General features: G+C 37.0%; 3 protein-coding genes across 5 annotated transcripts in view; all 3 read right to left on the bottom strand.

Moving 5' to 3' along the window:
* The window catches only part of LOC118223950 (trypsin inhibitor ClTI-1-like), a 42,494-nt gene that overhangs the window by 3,385 nt on the left and 14,576 nt on the right, over positions 1-24,533 (bottom strand). For both annotated transcript variants that reach the window (XM_035411066.1, XM_035411062.1), the window contains exon 3: positions 629-741. In XM_035411066.1, coding sequence (XP_035266957.1) covers positions 629-741 — 113 coding nt within the window. The remainder of the gene's footprint in view (positions 1-628; positions 742-24,533) is intronic.
* On the bottom strand, positions 6,434-12,729 carry LOC118223955 (trypsin inhibitor ClTI-1-like). The gene is made up of 4 exons (XM_035411076.1): positions 12,462-12,729; positions 11,000-11,034; positions 10,264-10,376; positions 6,434-6,730 (listed from the first exon to the last, which is right to left on the bottom strand). The coding sequence occupies exons 1-4, from the start codon at positions 12,508-12,510 to the stop codon at positions 6,685-6,687; spliced, it is 243 nt and encodes an 80-aa protein (XP_035266967.1). The 5' UTR covers positions 12,511-12,729; the 3' UTR covers positions 6,434-6,684.
* LOC118223953 (trypsin inhibitor ClTI-1-like) lies at positions 16,081-24,147 on the bottom strand. Of its 2 annotated transcripts, none has more exons than XM_035411072.1 (4): positions 24,068-24,147; positions 20,623-20,666; positions 19,903-20,015; positions 16,081-16,377 (listed from the first exon to the last, which is right to left on the bottom strand). In XM_035411072.1, exons 1-4 carry the CDS (start codon positions 24,093-24,095, stop codon positions 16,332-16,334), a joined length of 231 nt encoding a protein of 76 aa, XP_035266963.1. In that variant the 5' UTR covers positions 24,096-24,147; the 3' UTR covers positions 16,081-16,331. The 2 variants fall into 2 exon arrangements, with proteins under 2 accessions (XP_035266963.1, XP_035266962.1); XM_035411071.1 differs by lacking the exon at positions 24,068-24,147 and adding an exon at positions 21,107-21,373.

Here is a 24,533-nt window from a genome sequence, read left to right as displayed (position 1 = left end):
CCAGTGGTTCTCAAAATCGGTCCTGGGGGACCCCTGTGTATGCTGGTTTTCATTCCAACCTCAACAGCAATCCCAGAATTTTAACAAGCTGTTAATTTTTCTTAATTAGGTGCCGATTTTGAGAACCACGTGCCCTAGACATGCTGTGATTAACCATACTAAACACAACTATTTCATTTTCTACATTTCCTGTAATTCATGGCTGCAAATAATATGATTATTTAGTGTGTCACACAGACCAGCTTCCTCTGAGTTCATGTATCTGTAGAGCACTTGTGGAGTCCAGCCTTCTGTAGGTCTTCCACAATAAAATTATTTTTTTCTATTGTCAATTCAAGGCAACTGCCTGATGAAAGACACTCACAGACTCTTGGATATTGCCCTCGTCTTTTAAACCATTTTTTGTTGTGTGGCTATACCTAATGTTTGGCCCAGAGAGGCACAAGAAGCAGTGCATTTTCTATTACACTGTATGCTTTCATGTCAGCCAGTATGAAAATAAAGGAGCACATAAATCTCTCAAGTGTTGGTCTCCATGCACCTCTGTGCATTAGTGTCCAAATGTGTTATGTTGTGCAACAGAAAACAATCAATACACAAGGGAAGGAAAGATAAATCTGCAACTTACAGGTTGGCACGACAGAGTTCACACTCGTTCTTATAAGTTACTCTGTCAGTCCCGCACACAGGGCTCCAGTTGGTAGGACATTTCCCTTTCTCAGCATCCGCCGTGCATCTAGGCTGTTATGGGAAGATATGACAGAGCAGCCATTAATTGAAGGGTGTACATGTTTTTTTTCATATTTTGTTTCTATGATTGTGTATCTGTTCTGCAAAGGGCCGTATCCTTAGTCACTTAGTTTCTGCTTATGTGGTTACATGCCAATGCTTTATTTGATGAATATTTGCTGAAGCAAACTGAGTAAACCTTTATGCTTCTTGGCATTTGAACATGTCACCACTCCTGCACGAGGCCACTTTTCTAACAACGTAACGTATAATGCTGTCTCATGCAATCCTCAGTTCTGTTAACTATATTACAGAAGAGGAGTCAGACAGTCCAGGAGGGGTCTAAAAAAATCATACTGAACATCAATTCAGACTGGATTCTTTATTCTTTGTGTTTAGTTTTTTATCTGTGTGAGAAACAGTACTTTGAATGCTCTACCCAGCATTACATATGGTAGGCACATTACATATGACATATTAAGCTAATTTTACACACATTCAAATACCATGGGACTTAGAACAACTTTTGTACAAATAAGCACAGGGAATGCAAATGACTTTTTTCTCTTCAAACTTGGCTTGTTACATGTAAACACAATGTCAGACTTCCCCTCTGTAGTGCCTCACCCAACGGGGCTGTGGTGGGAAAAACGCTGCGATCTCTGAAAGAAAGAATGAGGTTGACGTGTCAGTGCCCTTTTCTGTTGGGAATGGCAGTTGGTCAGTAAGGTCATAGCTCAGCACATCTCAGCCATAGTCCAGTGTCATAGTTGTGTTGCGGATGAATACTTCAACACGCATTGTTTCCCCGTAGTCTAGCAACAGTGTGGATTTTCCTGTGGCGGCCCAGCGGTAAGATTGTCCGCCACAATAAAAATAACGCTTATAAATAATATTCTAGCTATAATAACAAACAGTTATAGAATTTCACCTGAGCTAAAGATTGGGAGCCGAGACAATATTGGCAACAACAGTGGACATTGACCCCAACTCGCCGTGTCTGTGCTATCATTTTCTGTTTCTGGCGAGAAGGATAACACAGAGCGATTCGGGGTCTGGATGATAAAGTGAGACAGCCTAATGTAGTTGTATTACGCCATCAAGTGGTGCTGATGATTTTTACCTCCCATTGTTTTCTACCACAGGGGCAAGGCGTAAGTAAAACTCCCAGAGCATGCAGCCTGTTTGCTTGTTCAGCTCTACATATAAAAATTATAATTATAAAGGCAAGGCAAGGCAAGTTTATTTGTATAGAACCTTTCATACACAAAGGCAATTCACCTTAGATACATGATGAAACACAGAATAAGAACAAAATAGAGTAAGATATAAAATAACAAATAAAAAAGTTCTCATAAAATAAAAAAGTGCAGAAATTCACTTAAAAAAGGAATAAATAAACGAATAATAATAAAGCAAATTGTTCCACTCTCTCGAGATTATTATAGAATAATTTTTCATGTTATTTTTCCCTTTTGGTGCTCGGTCCTTTAAGAAAGTCACAATGCACATGTTACTTTGCCTTCATGGACACAGACACATGAAAATGAAGCTCATTAATGTTAGAACTAGCTGGATATCTGGATATCAAAAATTCCATTTTTAGCTAGTTCAAATGTAATTCTTGATATCAAAAATTCTTATTTTTACTAGTTAAAATTGAATAGTTGATATCAAGAATTCATATTATTACTAGTTAAAATGGAATTCTTGATTTCAAGAATTTGTATTGTAAGTAGTTAAAATGGAATTCTCTATATCAAAAACAAATTGAATAAAAGTTTTAACGGCTTGCCGTAAAAATACACTTCAGTAAAAGTTGAGAATCTGCACTTTAATCTGAAGTGTTCAACCCAAAGAAGCAACGATAACAGTCTGCTCAAATATATTTAAACCAGCTCGAATAAGACTCCCTTAAATGTCATCAAAAAAGAAAAAAAAACCCATTCACAATCCACACCTTCAACCCCACGGACAGGATAAACAAATGTATTTTGGAGCGGCTAAAATAAGACTCCTTTTAAGGAGAGGTTAATAAATATACAGAGATTTTAACATCATGCCCTGAGCTTGCTGGTACTCATCAGACACTGCGACCAGCAGCACTATGCAGACCAGGATAGTGTGTTTCATGGTGCCTCTGAGGTTGTCCTAATGAGAGTGTGACTGCAGGTGTGTTTGCCCCTGTTTCTGTCTCTGTTCTGGTCCCAACTCTCTTTAAATGGAGCTGGACCCTGTCCCCACAGCACCCCCCCTACCATCCTCTGCACACACCAACATTTGGTTGCGCAGGTTATGTAAAATTTAATTCCAGTTATATTCAAAACTCAGAATTAATAAAAATTTTTCTATTTGTGCCTCCAGAACCGGGATGGCAGGTATGCCATCCAGCCAAGTTACGCCTTGGTGAGGTGGCAGGCCTCGTACCTATACAGCACTGAGAGTTTGCCACTTTTCAGGGTTTCCTACAGAAATAGCCAGAATGGCCACAGGCTCTCAGCACTTAAAAACATTAACTTCTGCACCTGCTGACCTTGTGTAGACACACAGAATTCAAAAACAAATTTACACATTCTCAGAATAAAGCCCCAAATTTAGGGGATTTTGTGTTTTTTCCTTCTTCTTCTTCTTCTTCCTGCTGATTACAGCACCACAAATGATCCAGGCCCACAAATAATACGTCTCTCCATTGGACATTTAGGTACATCAGTACATTTAGGTACTTTTTTGGATCAACATGCCCATGGGGCCACATCATGACGTTCGTCCCCTTTTCCCTGTAAGTGAAATATAGCACAGTGCCACAGCTGCAATAGAAATACACAGAAAAACACTTCAAGCCTGATGTTATGTTGGCAAGTAACAAAACAAGGGGGAAAAAACGTCCCCGTACTAATTTGCAATGAAAATTCTGCTTTAAGTTTCAGACGTAAAAAAACAGACTAAAAAATAGACAGCAAGGAAAGGTTTTCAACTCTCGTGGTATTTGATTGTGTATAAAATTACACTAATGTGTCATGGGTACCACATGTAATGCTGGGTAGTGCATTTAGAGTAATGTTTTTCATATGGATAAAAAGAAAACACAAATAAAAAAGAATCCATTACAGGCATGTAGCAGATGCTCTTATCTAGAGCCACTTACACAACTGTAACATAACATTTACCCTGCATCCATTTAAACAGCTGGATATATACTGAAGCAATGCAGGTTAAGTACCTTGCTCAAGGGTATAATGGCAGTGTCTTAACCAGGAATTGAACCCGTGACCTTTAGGTTACAAAACCAGTTCCTTACCCATTATACTACACTGCCACTCCAGGCTGCGCTGGTGTTGTCCAGTCTGAATATTTTAGACCCCTCTTTCCCTCCAGGCAAAATGCTTAACTCAATTTGCTCCAGTGAATATCCATTTACTAAACTAGTGCCATGTAAAAATGTAAGAAATAACTGTAACATGGCCATTCGCCATAGAGATAGAAATATAAAGGACTGTCTCAGATGCGAGCATGTCATGACTAAATAGCCACCTTTTGTGTTTTTTTGCTTGTTTTGGGTTATCTGCCTGTAATTTACTTGATTGTCTCCTAAATCTATGTGACAGACAGATAAGTACATAAGTACGTCAAGTACAAACAGTACTTTGAACACACTGCCCAGCATTACATGTGGCATGACTACACATATTAAGGTTATTTTACACATATTCAAATACCACAGGAACTTGGAACCCTGTGCAGGTTATGCGCAGATAAGCACAGGGAATGCAAATGACTTTTTTCCTCTTCAAACTTGGCTTGTTACTTGTCAACATGATGTCATACTTTCCCCCCTGTAGTGCCTCCCCATTCTGGTTTGGAGCGGTAGTACGGCTCTGGGAAAGGCTGAGGTCTCTGAAAGCAAGAGCAAGAACAGAACAAGAACTAGCTGCTACAGGCACTGTTTCAGCTGCTTTCGCCGATGATGTGACTGCCGATAGCAGCAGCAGAATGAGTAGAACAGGTGTTTTTGGGGCTTTTCCTCAGTATTATTAAAAATTCTCGGGTCATCAGCTGTACAGGTCTTCCTTGGTCTACCAGGCCCTTTGTGTTTACGGAACTCACCAGTGTTCTCTTCTTAATGATGTTCAGAACAGTTCATTTGTGGTAAGCCTAAGATTTGGCCTATGTCTGACTGTTTTTTTTGTGTGTTTTTTTTCATATTTCTCAACCTCATAATAGGTTCCTTTATTTTCATTGGCACAATTCATGTCCTCATGTTAACAAATGACTATAACAGGCTCCAAAAGTGATTAGAAGCCTAGAGTCAGGACTAGAAACTTAGGTTATCTTATACTTGCAGTTAAGAGGCAATTGAACACACCTGACTAATTGAAAACACCTGTGAAACCAATGATCTCTAACATTATGGTGCCCCGAAATGGGGGGCTATGTATAGAAAGTCCTGTTATTCCTATGTGGTGAAACCAAAATGTATTAAAATATATGGCAAGCCATTTAAGTTTTTATTCAACTAGTTATTGATATCAAGAATTAAATTTTATCTCGCTATTATTTGAATTCTTGATATTAGAAATTCAATTTTAACTAGTTAAAATAGGTATTTTTGATATCCAGAATTACATTTGAGCTAGTTAAAATTGGAATTCTTGTTTGATGAACTGAACGTTCACCTCGCACATGACATTTCCTTATTATTTATAATTTCATAGACAGATCACTTCAGAGCATTCTGTGGGCGAGCATTTTCTTTCTGGCAGCGAAACATGTCATTCCCAGTTAGGGTATGTATCTTTATTACATCTTCACTACTGGATTATTCAATTTCCCCTGCTTCTTTAAATTTACAGTAAATATCAACGTTATGACAGCTGATACCTTGCGTAACAAATGGCCCAAAAGCACTTTAAAACTTTGAATTTCTCCATAATAATATGCACGGTTACTGCGAGAAGAATAATACATTTGTTTTGGCAGGTAAGACACGCTGGAACGCAAAAGTGTTGTGCTTATATCTTCACTTGTTTTTCATTTGAATAAAGCCACATTTAAACGAATACGCTATTTTATTTGATGACTGTAAGTATGAACAGCTCTTGATGAATGAGGTTTAAAAAGTGCAGGCACTAATTAAAGAAAAATCCTAATGTTAGTCCTTAGTACAGCTTGATAGCTCTGTCTTGTTTTTATCAAAACCTTTAATTTAACCAATAACTTTCATTTAAAATTTCACGTGTGATAGTGTAGCCAAACTCCTAGCTCGCTGTTTACAGACACCTTCCCACGATTCCATTGACACGTGACTTTTAAATACAACAGATGAACTAATTTCACATTCATGCAGTTGCGATGAAGTGAGATAATGTAGCCGTATTACGCCATCAAGGGGTGTTAATTATTTTTGCCTCCCATTTTTGCACCAAACCAAAAGAATATACTTACGCATTTTTAAAAACATTTAATCTAAATATGTGAGTTGTCCTGACTGAATTCTATTTGTTGCCTATTTACGCATTCTATTCTAATGCCTAATACCCTGTGTATGTTGATTCTTTGGGTTGCTGACAGGAGTCTCTTCAACAGTCATTTATCACTGCGGTCACCACAGATAGCATTCATTGTACACAGCAGTCAGAAACTTCTGTCCTGTAGACTGTGAGTCATGACACAACTACAAACTCGTAATGATGGAAGATGCGCGTGCTGAATGCTGTATTACTTTATTGATGCGGTGTACAGAATACACTCAAGCGGCAGGGTACAGATTATGAATAAGCAGTAGTCTGCAGATTACAGACTATGCAGTTGGCCTTCTAGATTCTTCCCCATGGACTCCAAGCAGATGAGCAAGCAGGTAGGGCAAGTGTTGCACGACAGTCGTTACGTTCCCATCCATAAAACAATGTAGGAGAAATCAGTTGAACTGTTGCGGACAGTTCACTTTCCATTTTCGGATCAACACTGATGACGTTTCACGATCTTGACTCTAAAGGTTTTCGCCCTATAACGGAAATATAGAACAGTGACACAGCGGCAATACACAGAAAAACACTTCATGCCTGATATTATGTTGGCAATGACTAAATAAATAGCCACCTTTTGAGTCTTTTGGTTGTCTCCTAAATAAAAACGTAGTAGTAGTAGTATTTTTTATTCAGTCATCACACACGATACAATATAATATAAACAGTCTAGACAGTATAAACAAGTCAACAATCTATGTATTAGGTAGCGACCGAAAAGGCACAAGCAGAAGCATAATGCTTATATGTGCCTATCCTACATTCTTATCAATTTAAGCTACCCTCTAAAAATAAAACTTAATAAAATAAAAATCATTCACAATTGTAACCCTCAAAAATAGCTTTATAAACCATTCTTTTACACATTCTTACATTTATATTAAGCATTATTCCATAATTTAACCCCAACAATAGAAATACATCTCCTTTTAATCCATTTTTTAGCTCTTTGTACAGTGAATTTACAAACATCTCTCAAATCATAATTGCACTCCTGTATTGAAAAAAACCTTTGTACACAATCTGGGAGTGACTTTGTTTTAGCTCTAAACATAATTTGCATTATTTTATAATATACCAAATCATTAAATTTCATAACATGGGATTTTATAAACATTGGATTAGTGTGATCATAGTAACCAGCCTTATTAATAATACGTATGGCTCGTTTCTGTAGTAAGACTATTGAATTTATAGTTGTTTTAAAGGCCGACCCCCACAATTCCACACAATAAGACATATAAGGAAGTATAAGTGAGCAATAAATTATATACAAGGCCTTATAATTGAATATATCCCTAGATTTATAAAGGATTGCTATTGACTTTGAAATTTTTCCTTTAATATAGTCAATATGTTGTTTCCATGTTAATTTATGATCAATCACAACCTCTAAGAATTTTGTCTCAAAAACTCAAAACTTCAATTTCAACATCAAAGATTTTTAATTCAATATCCCCATCAATTTCTTTTTGATTACCAAAAACCATAAATTTAGTTTTCTTAATATTGAGAGACAATTTATTAACATCAAACCAAGTTTTGAGAATTTCCAGCTCCCTTTCAATAGCATACAAAATTTCCAGAGCAAAATAAATTTGTATCGTCTGCAAAAATGACAAATTTTAACATTTCAGTAACATTGCAAACATCATTAATATAAAGTAAAAAAAATGTTTTGGACCAATCACCGATCCCTGGGGTACCCCACAGGTGACCTTCCTAAATCCTGACACAGTTTCATTAATTTGTCTATTTTCCAAGTAGCTTTCCAGCCAAGAGTAAGCTATACCTCTTATTCCATACTTCTCCAATTTTCTCAATAATTGGCTGTGATCTATAGTATCAAAAGCCTTATGTAGGCCAATAAAAATACCAATAGAACACTCATCATTTTCAACTGCCTTTGTTATTTCTTCTACCATTTCCATTACTGCATATGTAGTAGTTCTATTTTCCCTAAATCCATACTGGTGTTCACTCAGTAATTCATATTTACCAATGAAGAGATCCAATTGTTTCACAAATAATTTCTCTAATATTTTTGAAAATTGAGGAAGAAGGGACACCGGTCTATAATTATCCATGTAGTGCTTATCTCCATTTTTAAATATTGGTATTGCCTTTGCTGATTTCATATTATTAGGAAAAACACCTCTTTGAAAACACAGATTATCATCAACGATGCTTTTTATATTGTCCACTGTAGCATCAGAGCTATTTAAAAAATAACTCGGAAATTCAGATTTATAACATCTATTCTGAATAATATGATTGATTACTTTCCAAGTCCTTTGAATGTTGTTTTTACTCTCCTCTAATATTTTATTGTAGTATTCCTTCTTCTGTAATCTCATAATGGAAATCAATTTATTCTTATACAACTTATATTTTTCTTCACTTTCACTGGTTGTCAGTTGTAAATATTTCTTATAAAGTACATTTTTCTTTTTGCATGCCCTTTGCAGACTTTTTGTCATCCATGGCTTTCCTTTATATTTATCCTTCAACCAGCACTTTCTAATAGGACAATGTTTGTTATATAACTCTATGAATGTGAACACAAATGCATCATAGGCCTGATTAGGATCATCAACATACACCTCATCCTAGCTGTAATTTATAAGGTCCATCTTTAAGGCCTCAATTCTTTCTGGTGTCCTTATTCTTACTAATTTACAAGAAGGCTCACTTACACCAACTGAACATTTAACCTTTAAATTATGTGAAATCACAAAAATAGGAAGATGATCACTGATATCACTTAAAAACAAACCACTTGTTGCTTGGTCATGAACATTAGTAAAAATGTTATCAATAAGTGTGGCACTTTCTTTAGTTATCCTACTAGGATTATCAATAAGTTTTGTTTTTGGGTTTGTTTTGGGATTGTTTTTGTCTGATTAGGCAAATGTGATTCCAGTGCTAGTTTGTACTTGGTAGGATTGTTGTTTGCTGAACAGGTTACTCTACAGGGTTGGAGTCCTGATCTATGTGGTCACTTCTGGCACTACGATCTTTACTCACTCTAGTGTGTTTCTTTTGCACCTCTGCACCTTGACCTAATGCACTTGTTGTACGTCGCTCTGGATAAGAGCGTCTGCTAAATGCTTGTAATGTAATGTAATGTAATAAGGGGCCAGAGACCAAAACTAAACATTACATTACAAAAGTCTGTTGTTAGTTTATGTTCATTATATTTTAACAAGTCTATATTAAAGTCACCACAAACAAAAATTGATTTCTTATTACATACTTTCCCAAAAATATCAACTATGGTATTCATAAATTGATGAATGTCACTGCTTGGGGTCAGTATTTTTTTATATGAATCTTGCTGATCATATTAATTTGAACACGTGGTCGTGATTCACGTGCCCTAGACCAGTGGTTCTCAAAATCGGTCCTGGGGGACCCCTGTGTATGCTGGTTTTCATTCCAACCTCAACAGCAATCCCAGAATTTTAACAAGCTGTTAATTTTTCTTAATTAGGTGCCGATTTTGAGAACCACGTGCCCTAGACATGCTGTGATTAACCATACTAAACACAACTATTTCATTTTCTACATTTCCTGTAATTCATGGCTGCAAATAATATGATTATTTAGTGTGTCACACAGACCAGCTTCCTCTGAGTTCATGTATCTGTAGAGCACTTGTGGAGTCCAGCCTTGTGTAGGTCTTCCACAATAAAATTATTTTTTTCTATTGTCAATTCAAGGCAACTGCCTGATGAAAGACACTCACAGACTCTTGGATATTGCCCTCGTCTTTTAAACCATTTTTTGTTGTGTGGCTATACCTAATGTTTGGCCCAGAGAGGCACAAGAAGCAGTGCATTTTCTATTACACTGTATGCTTTCATGTCAGCCAGTATGAAAATAAAGGAGCACATAAATCTCTCAAGTGTTGGTCTCCATGCACCTCTGTGCATTAGTGTCCAAATGTGTTATGTTGTGCAACAGAAAACAATCAATACACAAGGGAAGGAAAGATAAATCTGCAACTTACAGGTTGGCACGACAGAGTTCACACTCGTTCTTATAAGTTACTTTGTCAGTCCCGCACACAGGTTCCCAGTTGGTAGGACATGTCCCTTTCTCAGCATCCTTCGTGCATCTAGGCTGTTATGGGAGGATATGACAGAGCAGTGATTAATTGAAGGGTGTACATGTTTTTTTATTTTTCATATTTTATGTTTCTATGATTGTGTATCTTTTCTGCAAAGGGCCGTATCCTTAGTAACTTAGTTTCTGCTTATGTGGTTACATGCCAATGCTTTATTTGATGAATATTTGCTGAAGCAAACTGAGTAAACCTTTATGCTTCTTGGCATTTGAACATGTCACCACTCCTGCACGAGGCCACTTTTCTAACAACGTGACGTATAATGCTGTCTCATGCAATCCTCAGTTCTGTTAACTATATTACAGAAGAGGAGTCAGACGGTCCAGGAGGGGTCTAAAAAAATCATACTGAACATCAATGCAGACTGGATTCTTTATTCTTTGTGTTTAGTTTTTTATCTGTGTGAGAAACAGTACTTTGAATGCTCTACCCAGCATTACATATGGTAGGCACATTACATATGACATATTAAGCTAATTTTACACACATTCAAATACCATGGGACTTAGAACAACTTTTGTACAAATAAGCACAGGGAATGCAAATGACTTTTTTTCTCTTCAAACTTGGCTTGTTACATGTAAACACAATGTCAGACTTCCCCTCTGTAGTGCCTCACCCAACGGGGCTGTGGTGGGAAAAACGCTGCGATCTCTGAAAGAAAGAATGAGGTTGACGTGTCAGTGCCCTTTTCTGTTGGGAATGGCAGTTGGTCAGTAAGGTCATAGCTCAGCACATCTCAGCCATAGTTCAGTGTCATAGTTGTGTTGCGGATGAATACTTCAACGCGCGTTGTTTCCCCGTAGTCTAGCAACAGTGTGGATTTTCCTGTGGCGGCCCAACGGTAAGATTATCCTCCACAATAAAAATAATGCTTATAAATAATATTTCAGCTAAAATAACAAACAGTAACTTGACAGTCAAACCTGAGCTAAAGATTGGGAGCCGAGACAATATTGGAAATAACAGTGGACATTGACCCCAACTCGCCGTGTCTGTGCTATCATTTTCTGTTTCTGGCGAGAAGGATAACACAGTGCGATTCGGGGTCTGGATGATAAAGTGAGACAGCTTAATGTAGTTGTATTACGCCATCAAGTGGTGCTAATGATTTTTGCCTCCCATTGTTTTCTACCACAGGGGCAAGGCGTAAGTAAAACTCCCAGAGCATGCAGCCTGTTTGCTTGTTCAGCTCTACATATAAAAATTATAATTATAAAGGCAAGGCAAGGCAAGTTTATTTGTATAGAACCTTTCATACACAAAGGCAATTCACCTTAGATACATGATGAAACACAGAATAAGAACAAAATAGAGTAAGATATAAAATAACAAATAAAAAAGTTCTCATAAAATAAAAAAGTGCAGAAATTCACTTAAAAAAGGAATAAATTAACGAATAATAATAAAGCAAATTGTTCCACTCTCTCGAGATTATTATAGAATAATTTTTCATGTTATTTTTCCCTTTTGGTGCTCGGTCCTTTAAGAAAGTCACAATGCACATGTTACTTTGCCTTCATGGACACAGACACATGAAAATGAAGCTCATTAATGTTAGAACTAGCTGGATATCTGGATATCAAGAATTCCATTTTTAGCTAGTTCAAATGTAATTCTTGATATCAAAAATTCTTATTTTTACTAGTTAAAATTGAATAGTTGATATCAAGAATTCATATTATTACTAGTTAAAATGGAATTCTTGATTTCACGAATTTGTATTGTAAGTAGTTAAAATGGAATTCTCGATATCAAAAACAAATTGAATAAAAGCTTTAACGGCTTGCCGTAAAAATACACTTCAGTAAAAGTTGAGAATCTGCACTTTAATCTGAAGTGTTCAACCCAAAGAAGCAACGATAACAGTCTGCTCAAATATATTTAAACCAGCTCAAATAAGACTCCCTTAAATGTAATCAAAAAAGAAAAAAAACCCCATTCACAATCCACACCTTCAACACCACGGACAGGATAAACAAATGTATTTTGGAGCGGCTAAAAAATAAGAGACCTTTTAAGGAGAGTTTAATAAATATACACAGATTTTAACATCATGCCCTGAGCTTGCTGGTACTCACCAGACACTGCGACCAGCAGCACTATGCAGACCAGGATAGTGTGTTTCATGGTGCCTCTGAGGTTGTCCTAATGAGAGTGTGACTGCAGGTGTGTTCGCCCCTGTTTCTGTCTCTGTTCTGGTCCCAGCTCTCTTTAAATAGAGCTGGACCCTGTCCTCACAGCACCCCTCTACCATCCTCTGCACACACCAACATTTGGTTGCGCAGGTTATGTAAAATTTAATTACAGTTATATTCAAAACTCATAATTAATTAAAAATTTTCTATTCGTGCCTCCAGAACTGGGATGGCAGGTATGCCATCCAGCCAAGTTACGCCTTGGTGAGGTGGCAGGCCTCGTACCTATACAGCACTGAGAGTTTGCCACTTTTCAGGGTTTCCTACAGAAATAGCCAGAATGGCCACAGGCTCTCAGCACTTAAAAACATTAACTTCTGCACCTGCTGACCTTGTGTAGACACACAGAATTCAAAAACAAATTTACACATTCTCAGAATAAAGCCCCAAATTTAGGGGATTTTGTGTTTTTTCCTTCTTCTTCTTCTTCTTCCTGCTGATTACATCACCACAAATGATCCAGGCCCACAAATAATACGTCTCTCCATTGGACATTTAGGTACATCAGTACATTTAGGTACTTTTTTGGATCAACATGCCCATGGGGCCACATCATGACGTTCGTCCCCTTTTCCCTGTAAGTGAAATATAGCACAGTGCCACAGCTGCAATAGAAATACACAGAAAAACACTTCAAGCCTGATGTTATGTTGGCAAGTAACAAAACAAGGGGGAAAAAACGTCCCCGTACTAATTTGCAATGAAAATTCTGCTTTAAGTTTCAGACGTAAAAAAACAGACTAAAAAATAGACAGCAAGGAAAGGTTTTCAACTCTCGTGGTATTTGATTGTGTATAAAATTACACTAATGTGTCATGGGTACCACATGTAATGCTGGGTAGTGCATTTAGAGTAATGTTTTTCATATGGATAAAAAGAAAACACAAATAAAAAAGAATCCATTACAGGCATGTAGCAGATGCTCTTATCTAGAGCCACTTACACAACTGTAACATAACATTTACCCTGCATCCATTTAAACAGCTGGATATATACTGAAGCAATGCAGGTTAAGTACCTTGCTCAAGTGTATAATGGCAGTGTCTTAACCAGGAATTGAACCCGTGACCTTTAGGTTACAAAACCAGTTCCTTACCCATTATACTACACTGCCACTCCAGGCTGCGCTGGTGTTGTCCAGTCTGAATATTTTAGACCCCTCTTTCCCTCCAGGCAAAATGCTTAACTCAATTTGCTCCAGTGAATATCCATTTACTAAACTAGTGCCATGTAAAAATGTAAGAAATAACTGTAACATGGCCATTCGCCATAGAGATAGAAATATAAAGGACTGTCTCAGATGCGAGCATGTCATGACTAAATAGCCACCTTTTGTGTTTTTTTGCTTGTTTTGGGTTATCTGCCTGTAATTTACTTGATTGTCTCCTAAATCTATGTGACAGACAGATAAGTACATAAGTACGTCAAGTACAAACAGTACTTTGAACACACTGCCCAGCATTACATGTGGCATGACTACACATATTAAGGTCATTTTACACATATTCAAATACCACAGGAACTTGGAACCCTGTGCAGGTTATGCGCAGATAAGCACAGGGAATGCAAATGACTTTTTTCCTCTTCAAACTTGGCTTGTTACTTGTCAACATGATGTCATACTTTCCCCCCTGTAGTGCCTCCCCATTCTGGTTTGGAGCGGTAGTACGGCTCTGGGAAAGGCTGAGGTCTCTGAAAGCAAGAGCAAGAACAGAACAAGAACTAGCTGCTACAGGCACTGTTTCAGCTGCTTTCGCTGATGATGTGACTGCCGATAGCAGCAGCAGAATGAGTAGAACAGGTGTTTTTGGGGCTTTTCCTCAGTATTATTAAAAATTCTCGGGTCATCAGCTGTACAGGTCTTCCTTGGTCTACCAGGCCCTTTGTGTTTACGGAACTCACCAGTGTTCTCTTCTTAATGATGTTCAGAACAGTTCATTTGTGGTAAGCCTAAGATTTGGCCTATGTCTGACTGTTTTTTTTGTGTGTTTTTTTTCATATTTCTCAACCTCATAATAGGTTCCTTTATTTTCATTGGCACAATTCATGTCCTCATGTTAACAAATGACTATAACAGGCTCCAAAAGTGATTAGAAGCCTAGAGTCAGGACTAGAAACTTAGGTTATCTTATACTTGCAGTTAAGAGGCAATTGAACACACCTGACTAATTGAAAACACCTGTGAAACCAATGATCTCTAACATTATGGTGCCCCGAAATGGGGGGCTATGTATAGAAAGTCCTGTTATTCCTATGTGGTGAAACCAAAATGTATTAAAATATATGGCAAGCCATTTAAGTTTTTATTCAACTAGTTAATGATATCAAGAATTAAATTTTATCTCGCTATTATTTGAATTCTTGATATTAGAAATTCAATTTTAACTAGTTAAAATAGGTATTTTTGATATCCAGAATTACATTTGAGCTAGTTAAAATTGGAATTCTTGTTTGATGAACTGAACGTTCACCTCGCACATGACATTTCCTTATTATTTATAATTTCATAGACAGATCACTTCAGAGCATTCTGTGGGCGAGCATTTTCTTTCTGGCAGCGAAACATGTCATTCCCAGTTAGGGTATGTATCTTTATTACATCTTCACTACTGGATTATTCAATTTCTCCTGCTTCTTTAAATTTACAGTAAATATCAACGTTATGACAGCTGATACCTTGCGTAACAAATGGCCCAAAAGCACTTTAAAACTTTGAATTTCTCCATAATAATATGCACGGTTACTGCGAGAAGAATAATACATTTGTTTTGGCTGGTAAGACACGCTGGAACGCAAAAGTGTTGTGCTTATATCTTCACTTGTTTTTCATTTGAATAAAGCCACATTTAAACGAATACGCTATTTTATTTGATGACTGTAAGTATGAACAGCTCTTGATGAATGAGGTTTAAAAAGTGCAGGCACTAATTAAAGAAAAATCCTAATGTTAGTCCTTAGTACAGCTTGATAGCTCTGTCTTGTTTTTATCAAAACCTTTAATTTAACCAATAACTTTCATTTAAAATTTCACGTGTGATAGTGTAGTCAAACTCCTAGCTCGCTGTTTACAGACACCTTCCCACGATTCCATTGACACGTGACTTTTAAATACAACAGATGAACTAATTTCACATTCATGCAGTTGCGATGAAGTGAGATAATGTAGCCGTATTACGCCATCAAGGGGTGTTAATTATTTTTGCCTCCCATTTTTGCACCAAACCAAAAGAATATACTTACGCATTTTTTAAAACATTTAATCTAAATATGTGAGTTGTCCTGACTGAATTCTATTTGTTGCCTATTTACGCATTCTATTCTAATGCCTAATACCCTGTGCATGTTGATTCTTTGGGTTGCTGACAGGAGTCTCTTCAACAGTCATTTATCACTGCGGTCACCACAGATAGCATTCATTGTACACAGCAGTCAGAAACTTCTGTCCTGTAGACTGTGAGTCATGACACAACTACAAACTCGTAATGATGGAAGATGCGCGTGCTGAATGCTGTATTACTTTATTGATGCGGTGTACAGAATACACTCAAGCGGCAGGGTACAGATTATGAATAAGCAGTAGTCTGCAGATTACAGACTATGCAGTTGGCCTTCTAGATTCTTCCCCATGGACTCCAAGCAGATGAGCAAGCAGGTAGGGCAAGTGTTGCACGACAGTCGTTACGTTCCCATCCATAAAACAATGTAGGAGAAATCAGTTGAACTGTTGCGGACAGTTCACTTTCCATTTTCGGATCAACACTGATGACGTTTCACGATCTTGACTCTAAAGGTTTTCGCCCTATAACGGAAATATAGAACAGTGTCACAGCGGCAATACACAGAAAAACACTTCATGCCTGATATTATGTTGGCAATGACTAAATAAATAGCCACCTTTTGAGTCTTTTGGTTGTCTCCTAAATAAAAACGTAGTAGTAGTAGTATTTTTTATTCAGTCATCACACACGATACAATATAATATAAACAGTCTAGACAGTATAAACAAGTCAACAATCTATGTATTAGGTAGCGACTGAAAAGGCACAAGCAGAAGCATAATGCTTATATGTGCCTATCCTACATTCTTATCAATTTAAGCTACCCTCCAAAAATAAAACTTAATAAAATAAAAATCATTCACAATTGTAACCCTCAAAAATAGCTTTATAAACCATTCTTTTACACATTCTTACATTTATATTAAGCATTATTCCATAATTTAACCCCAACAATAGAAATACATCTCCTTTTAATCCATTTTTTAGCTCTTTGTACAGTGAATTTACAAACATCTCTCAAATCATAATTGCACTCCTGTATTGAAAAAAACCTTTGTACACAATCTGGGAGTGACTTTGTTTTAGCTCTAAACATAATTTGCATTATTTTATAATATACCAAATCATTAAATTTCATAACATGGGATTTTATAAACATTGGATTAGTGTGATAATAGAAACCAGCCTTATTAATAATACGTATGGCTCGTTTCTGTAGTAAGACTATTGAATTTATAGTTGTTTTAAAGGCCGACCCCCACAATTCCACACAGTAAGACATATAAGGAAGTATAAGTGAGCAATAAATTATATACAAGGCCTTATAATTGAATATATCCCTAGATTTATAAAGGATTGCTATTGACTTTGAAATTTTTCCTTTAATATAGTCAATATGTTGTTTCCATGTTAATTTATGATCAATCACAACCTCTAAGAATTTTGTCTCAAAAACTCAAAACTTCAATTTCAACATCAAAGATTTTTAATTCAATATCCCCATCAATTTCTTTTTGATTACCAAAAACCATAAATTTAGTTTTCTTAATATTGAGAGACAATTTATTAACATCAAACCAAGTTTTGAGAATTTCCAGCTCCCTTTCAATAGCATACAAAATTTCCAGAGCAAAATAAATTTGTATCGTCTGAAAAAATGACAAATTTTAACATTTCAGTAACATTGCAAACATCATTAATATAAAGTAAAAAAAATGTTTTGGACCAATCACCGATCCCTGGGGTACCCCACAGGTGACCTTCCTAAATCCTGACACAGTTTCATTAATTTGTCTATTTTCCAAGTAGCTTTCCAGCCAAGAGTAAGCTATACCTCTTATTCCATACTTCTCCAATTTTCTCAATAATTGGCTGTGATCTATAGTATCAAAAGCCTTATGTAGGCCAATAAAAATACCAATAGAACACTCATCATTTTCATCATTTTTTGTTATTTCTTCTACCATTTCCATTACTGCATATGTAGTAGTTCTATTTTCCCTAAATCCATACTGGTGTTCACTCAGTAATTCATATTTACCAATGAAGAGATCCAATTGTTTCACAAATAATTTCTCTAATATTTTTGAAAATTGAGGAAGAAGGGACACCGGTCTATAATTATCCATGTAGTGCTTATCTCCATTTTTAAATATTGGTATTGCCTTTGCTGATTTCATATTATTAGGAAAAACACCTCTTTGAAAACACAAATTATCATCAACGATGCTTTTTATATTGTCCACTGTAGCATCAGAGCTATTTAAAAAATAACTCGGAAATTCAGATTTATAACATCTATTCCGAATAATATGATTGATTACTTTCCAAGTCCTTTGAATGTTGTTTTTACTCTCCTCTAATATTTTATTGTAGTATTCCTTCTTCTGTAATCTCATAATGGAAATCAATTTATTCTTATACAACTTATATTTTTCTTCACTTTCACTGGTTGTCAGTTGTAAATATTTCTTATAAAGTACATTTTTCTTTTTGCATGCCCTTTGCAGACTTTTTGTCATCCATGGCTTTCCTTTATATTTATCCTTCAACCAGCACTTTCTAATAGGACAATGTTTGTTATATAACTCTATGAATGTGAACACAAATGCATCATAGGCCTGATTAGGATCATCAACATACACCTCATCCTAGCTGTAATTTATAAGGTCCATCTTTAAGGCCTCAATTCTTTCTGGTGTCCTTATTCTTACTAATTTACAAGAAGGCTCACTTACACCAACTGAACATTTAACCTTTAAATTATGTGAAATCACAAAAATAGGAAGATGATCACTGATATCACTTAAAAACAAACCACTTGTTGCTTGGTCATGAACATTAGTAAAAATGTTATCAATAAGTGTGGCACTTTCTTTAGTTATCCTACTAGGTTTATCAATAAGTTTTGTTTTTGGGTTTGTTTTGGGATTGTTTTTGTCTGATTAGGCAAATGTGATTCCAGTGCTAGTTTGTACTTGGTAGGATTGTTGTTTGCTGAACAGGTTACTCTACAGGGTTGGAGTCCTGATCTATGTGGTCACTTCTGGCACTACGATCTTTACTCACTCTAGTGTGTTTCTTTTGCACCTCTGCACCTTGACCTAATGCACTTGTTGTACGTCGCTCTGGATAAGAGCGTCTGCTAAATGCTTGTAATGTAATGTAATGTAATAAGGGGCCAGAGACCAAAACTAAACATTACATTACAAAAGTCTGTTGTTAGTTTATGTTCATTATATTTTAACAAGTCTATATTAAAGTCACCACAAACAAAAATTGATTTCTTATTACATACTTTCCCAAAAATATCAACTATGGTATTCATAAATTGATGAATGTCACTGCTTGGGGTCAGTATTTTTTTATATGAATCTTGCTGATCATATTAATTTGAACACGTGGTCGTGATTCACGTGCCCTAGACCAGTGGTTCTCAAAATCGGTCCTGGGGGACCCCTGTGTTTTCATTCCAACCTCAACAGCAATCCCAGAATTTTAACAAGCTGTTAATTTTTCTTAATTAGGTGCCGATTTTGAGAACCACGTGCCCTAGACATGCTGTGATTAACCATACTAAACACAACTATTTGATTTTCTACATTTCCTGTAATTCATGGCTGCAAATAATATGATTATTTAGTGTGTCACACAGACCAGCTTCCTCTGAGTTCATGTATCTGTAGAGCACTTGTGGAGTCCAGCCTTGTGTAGGTCTTCCAAAATAAAATTATTTTTTTCTATTGTCAATTCAAGGTAACTGCCTGATGAAAGACACTCACAGACTCTTGGATATTGACCTCATCTTTTAAACCATTTTTTGTTGTGTGGCTATACCTAATGTTTGGCCCAGAGAGGCACAAGAAGCAGTGCATTTTCTATTACACTGTATGCTTTCATGTCAGCCAGTATGAAAATAAAGGAGCACATAAATCTCTCAAGTGTTGGTCTCCATGCACCTCTGTGCATTAGTGTCCAAATGTGTTATGTTGTGCAACAGAAAACAATCAATACACAAGGGAAGGAAAGATAAATCTGCAACTTACAGGTTGGCACGACAGAGTTCACACTCGTTCTTATAAGTTACTTTGTCAGTCCCGCACACAGGTTCCCAGTTGGTAGGACATGTCCCTTTCTCAGCATCCTTCGTGCATCTAGGCTGTTATGGGAGGATATGACAGAGCAGTGATTAATTGAAGGGTGTACATGTTTTTTTATTTTTCATATTTTATGTTTCTATGATTGTGTATCTTTTCTGCAAAGGGCCGTATCCTTAGTAACTTAGTTTCTGCTTATGTGGTTACATGCCAATGCTTTATTTGATTAATATTTGCTGAAGCAAACTGAGTAAACCTTTATGCTTCTTGGCATTTGAACATGTCACCACTCCTGCACGAGGCCACTTTTCTAACAACGTAACGTATAATGCTGTCTCGTGCAATCCTCAGTTCTGTTAACTATATTACAGAAGAGGAGTCAGACAGTCCAGGAGGGGTCTAAAAAAATCATACTGAACATCAATTCAGACTGGATTCTTTATTCTTTGTGTTTTGTTTTTTATCTGTGTGAGAAACAGTACTTTGAATGCTCTACCCAGCATTGCATATGGTAGGCACATTACATATGACATATTAAGCTAATTTTACACACATTCAAATACCATGGGACTTAGAACAACTTTTGTACAAATAAGCACAGGGAATGCAAATGACTTTTTTTTCTATTCAAACTTGGCTTGTTACATGTAAAGACAATGTCAGACTAACCTTATCACCTCTGACGCGCATCCCGAAGAAGGGCTCTGCGATCTCTGAAAGAAAGAATGAGGTTGACGTGACAGTGCCCTTTTCTGTTGGGAATGGCAGTTGGTCAGTAAGGTCATAGCTCAGCACATCTCAGCCATAGTTCAGTGTCATAGTTGTGTTGCGGATGAATACTTCAACGTGCATTGTTTCCCCGTAGTCTAGCAACAGTGTGGATTTTCCTGTGGCGGCCCAGCGGTAAGATTGTCCGCCACAATAAAAATAACGCTTATAAATAATATTTTAGCTATAATAACAAACAGTTATAGAATTTAGACCTGAGCTAAAGATTGGGAGCCGAGACATTGACCCCAACTCGTCGTGTCTGTGCTATCATTTTCTGTTTCTGGCGAGAAGGATAACACGGCTAAAATAAGACTCCTTTTAAGGAGAGGTTAATAAATATACACAGATTTTAACATCATGCCCTGAACTTGCTGGTACTCACCAAACACTGCAACCAGCAGCACTATGCAGACCAGGATAGTGTGTTTCATGGTGCCTCTGAGGTTGTCCTAATGAGAGTGTGACTGCAGGTGTGTTCGCCCCTGTTTCTGTCTCTGTTCTGGTCCCAGCTCTCTTTAAATAGAGCTGGACCCTGTCCTCACAGCACCCCTCTACCATCCTCTGCACACACCAACATTTGGTTGCGCAGGTTATGTAAAATTTAATTACAGTTATATTCAAAACTCATAATTAATTAAAAATTTTCTATTCGTGCCTCCAGAACTGGGATGGCAGGTATGCCATCCAGCCAAGTTACGCCTTGGTGAGGTGGCAGGCCTCGTACCTATACAGCACTGAGAGTTTGCCACTTTTCAGGGTTTCCTACAGAAATAGCCAGAATGGCCACAGGCTCTCAGCACTTAAAAACATTAACTTCTGCACCTGCTGATGTTGTGTAGACACACAGAATTCAAAAACAAATTTACACATTCTCAGAATACAGCCCCAAATTTAGGGGATTTTGTGTTTTTTCCTTCTTCTTCTAATAAAAACATCAGATACACACACAAACTGGACGTACGTATATTTAACCAAAATAATTTGTGCCTACTTTGGCTACTTTGGAGGTGGCCTGTTGGTAACGTGCTTGTCTACGGGATCTTTGGATGACTGAGAGACACGAGGTAGAATACTACCTGAGACTCAGGAAAATCTTTAACTCAGTACGCAAGCTTATTTGCTAAATAATAATTGCCTATTTCTTTGAAGCTATTGCTTTTGCATCTGTATAATCTTTGTGGGAACTCATCTGTATTCCTGAAATACATATTAATTTATTATTTTGCATACAAACTGCATTGTTTCATGACTCAAGGTCAGTATCGTTAGTCTCTCAGTGAGCAAAAAGACCGAATACAAATGGTATCCAAATGTTTGAAGGGATGGAAATCTAGGTTGACAGATGTTTCGACATAAACAGACTAGGTTAGCTCTATTTACCACTAATTTTGCTCATGTTTTACCCTGATATAGCCTGGCTATGTGCTAGCCCACTAGGAAGCTTTCGCTTTTCAACCAAATTTTTCACTGAACATTAAGATTGTACATGTTTCCATCTAGGTTGTATATGTTACCATTTGTATTTGGTTAACCGGCTAGATTTGGTTGAAATGTGAAAGTTTTCTAGTCGGCTAAGATTTTTGAAGTGGTTTTATTTTTAAATTCCTTAATCATAATTATTATTGAGTGATACTGTGAGATGCCCGCTCTATGTATAAAAAGTGGAATTTGTTTGTGGAAACAGAAAGTTTATTTTTGATTCCAATCTGAATTTTCCCATATATTTACTTTTTTTAATGTGATTCTTGGTGTGCTATTATTTTAGAAATTCCCCACTGAACTCACCTGACTAATCAGAAACACCTGTGAAAGCAGTTTTCCCAACCATTATGGAACCCTGAAATGGGGCGAGGGCGGGGGGGTTCTATGTGGTGAAACCAAACTGTATTAAAATAGCCTTTAATAAAAGCTGAGAATCTGCACTTTAACCACATATGAATGGTTTGATTACAAATCTGAAATTATGTACATAGAGTACATAACCAAATCAAGGAATAGTATGGCTTTTTTACAAACATTGTGGGGCTCACTATGTATATTACAAACTACAAAAGTTAATGTGGTAAAGAATGGTGTTTGTGTGTGGACTACTGACGAACTGAATGATATTAACCAATGGAAGTGCTACGAGGATAGCCTACAAGGCACACAGTACAGTAAGAGGTATATTTACAGTTGTTTTATCACTGTAGTATTGTGCAACCAACATTTGATAGCACAAAAATTGTAAAATATAATTTTCTGTCATATTCAGAACTTTTGAATTACTGCCATTGCCAGTGTTACTTACTAAGGATTAATTGCATGGCCTGGTTACTTCAGTAAAGCCACAGCAGAGGCATTTCCCAACAGCTTAGACGTGTGCAATAAGGTGGCAGGCCCACAATGTCTTCAATGAGCTGCATGACCCGTTCACTTCTCTCTTTACGTTTTGGCACAGAGAGTTGGCGTTTCCAATTATTCCAAATGTGTAGTTCATCTGAATGACCGCAAGACCACACTCACAGGAGCTCGGAGTTTCAGTCCTATTCATGCCTGCGGTTAGGATTAACTATAGCTTTCACACGTGCGCCTAAATACACACATGGATTAATATATAATGGAACATTACAATTTTTTTCTCAGTATACATTATGGCAAAGTGGCAAACAATTGTACCACTTTTCAAAATTAAAAGGCACCGAAAACGGTTTCATGAAAACAAAATTTGAGTGTCAGAGAGTGCTATGTTCACACTGACCTGCTGTGGGCTTCTTCTTTTTTTTGTTGTCTTTTTTCTTTTTTTTTTTGGAAAGAGTGGATCTATATGATTAAAAAGAGATTCATTTTTAACTGCACTAGTCTTTTAAACAAAATGTGTGGATGTAGGCTATTGTGTTACATGCAGAACTAAAAATCGATGAACATCAGTCTGTCATATGCAACAGGGCTTTCTAAATGCTTCTGGGAAAGATGGGTTAGGGTGTCATCAGTGCCTCAAATTTTTTGTTTGAATTTTACAGCTCGTTTGCATTGGTAAAGCCACAACAGAGGTATTTCTCAAAAGTAAAATATCATTTCCGGTATATTCAAAACTTTTGGATAACTACCAGGGCCAGTGTTATATACTCAGGATTAATTCATTAAAATTTTTATACCCATTTGCATTGCTAGCGCAAGGGCTGAGGCATTTCCCAACAGCTTAGACGTGTGCAATAAGTTGACAGGCCCAAAATGTCTTCAAAGAGCTGCTTGACCCTTTGATTTCCCACTTTACATTTTGCTTAGGTACATGAAGGGGCTGTTCGTGATTTTTCCAACTATGGAGTTCATCGAAATGACCAGAAAGTGGAAGTACACTCACCGGAGCTCTGAGTTTCGGTCACATTCATGCTCCCCCGCCCTCAGTTGGCTGCAGGCTTGGAGAAAGCGGTTCAGGACGACTCATGTGCAGTTTAAACAAAGCCGTTCTGGACGACGCATGCGCAGTTTCAACCCGAATATGGCACCGGCTGTTTTGCTCTACTAAATGTTCAATATTATGATTCGTGACTCATTATTTATTTATTTTTACTTGGAGGGGTTTTGGGTCTGTGAATGAGAGTAAGTTGGACATGGCTTTAGTAATATGTATCCATTAAGAGCTCAGGTGTTAACCTAAGTAACTAGCGAACTTTAGCTAAATTAACATTAGGCTACTCACTGTAGTCGGGTGCGCGCACGGCTGTGTACTGTGTTCCTTTGTTAAGCAGTCGGCTAGCAAACTAGCCGGTTCGATAATTCGGCCACCTTGCTGACCGGGAAAAAGAAGAAGGAGAAAACGCTAAATC

This window comes from Anguilla anguilla, chromosome 3, assembly GCF_013347855.1.
Source record: "Anguilla anguilla isolate fAngAng1 chromosome 3, fAngAng1.pri, whole genome shotgun sequence".
In the NCBI taxonomy this organism is placed as follows: domain Eukaryota; kingdom Metazoa; phylum Chordata; class Actinopteri; order Anguilliformes; family Anguillidae; genus Anguilla; species Anguilla anguilla.
This window is presented reverse-complemented; position numbering and strand designations above follow the sequence as displayed.

Excerpts from the sequence above, each read along its gene's own strand:
- LOC118223955 (XM_035411076.1), bottom strand. The coding sequence starts at position 12,510 with ATGAAACACACTATCCTGGTCTGCATAGTGCTGCTGGTCGCAGTGTCT. Across the intron at positions 11,035-12,461 it reads GCTGCTGGTCGCAGTGTCTG|AGATCGCAGCGTTTTTCCCA; the intron begins GTGAGTACCAGC and ends TCTTTCTTTCAG. Across the intron at positions 10,377-10,999 it reads TCCCACCACAGCCCCGTTGG|CCTAGATGCACGAAGGATGC; the intron begins GTGAGGCACTAC and ends CTCCCATAACAG.
- LOC118223953 (XM_035411071.1), bottom strand. The coding sequence starts at position 21,155 with ATGAAACACACTATCCTGGTCTGCATAGTGCTGCTGGTTGCAGTGTTT. Across the intron at positions 20,667-21,106 it reads GCTGCTGGTTGCAGTGTTTG|AGATCGCAGAGCCCTTCTTC; the intron begins GTGAGTACCAGC and ends TCTTTCTTTCAG. Across the intron at positions 16,378-19,902 it reads GAACTCTGTCGTGCCAACCT|GGCGAAAACCTTTAGAGTCA; the intron begins GTAAGTTGCAGA and ends TTTCCGTTATAG.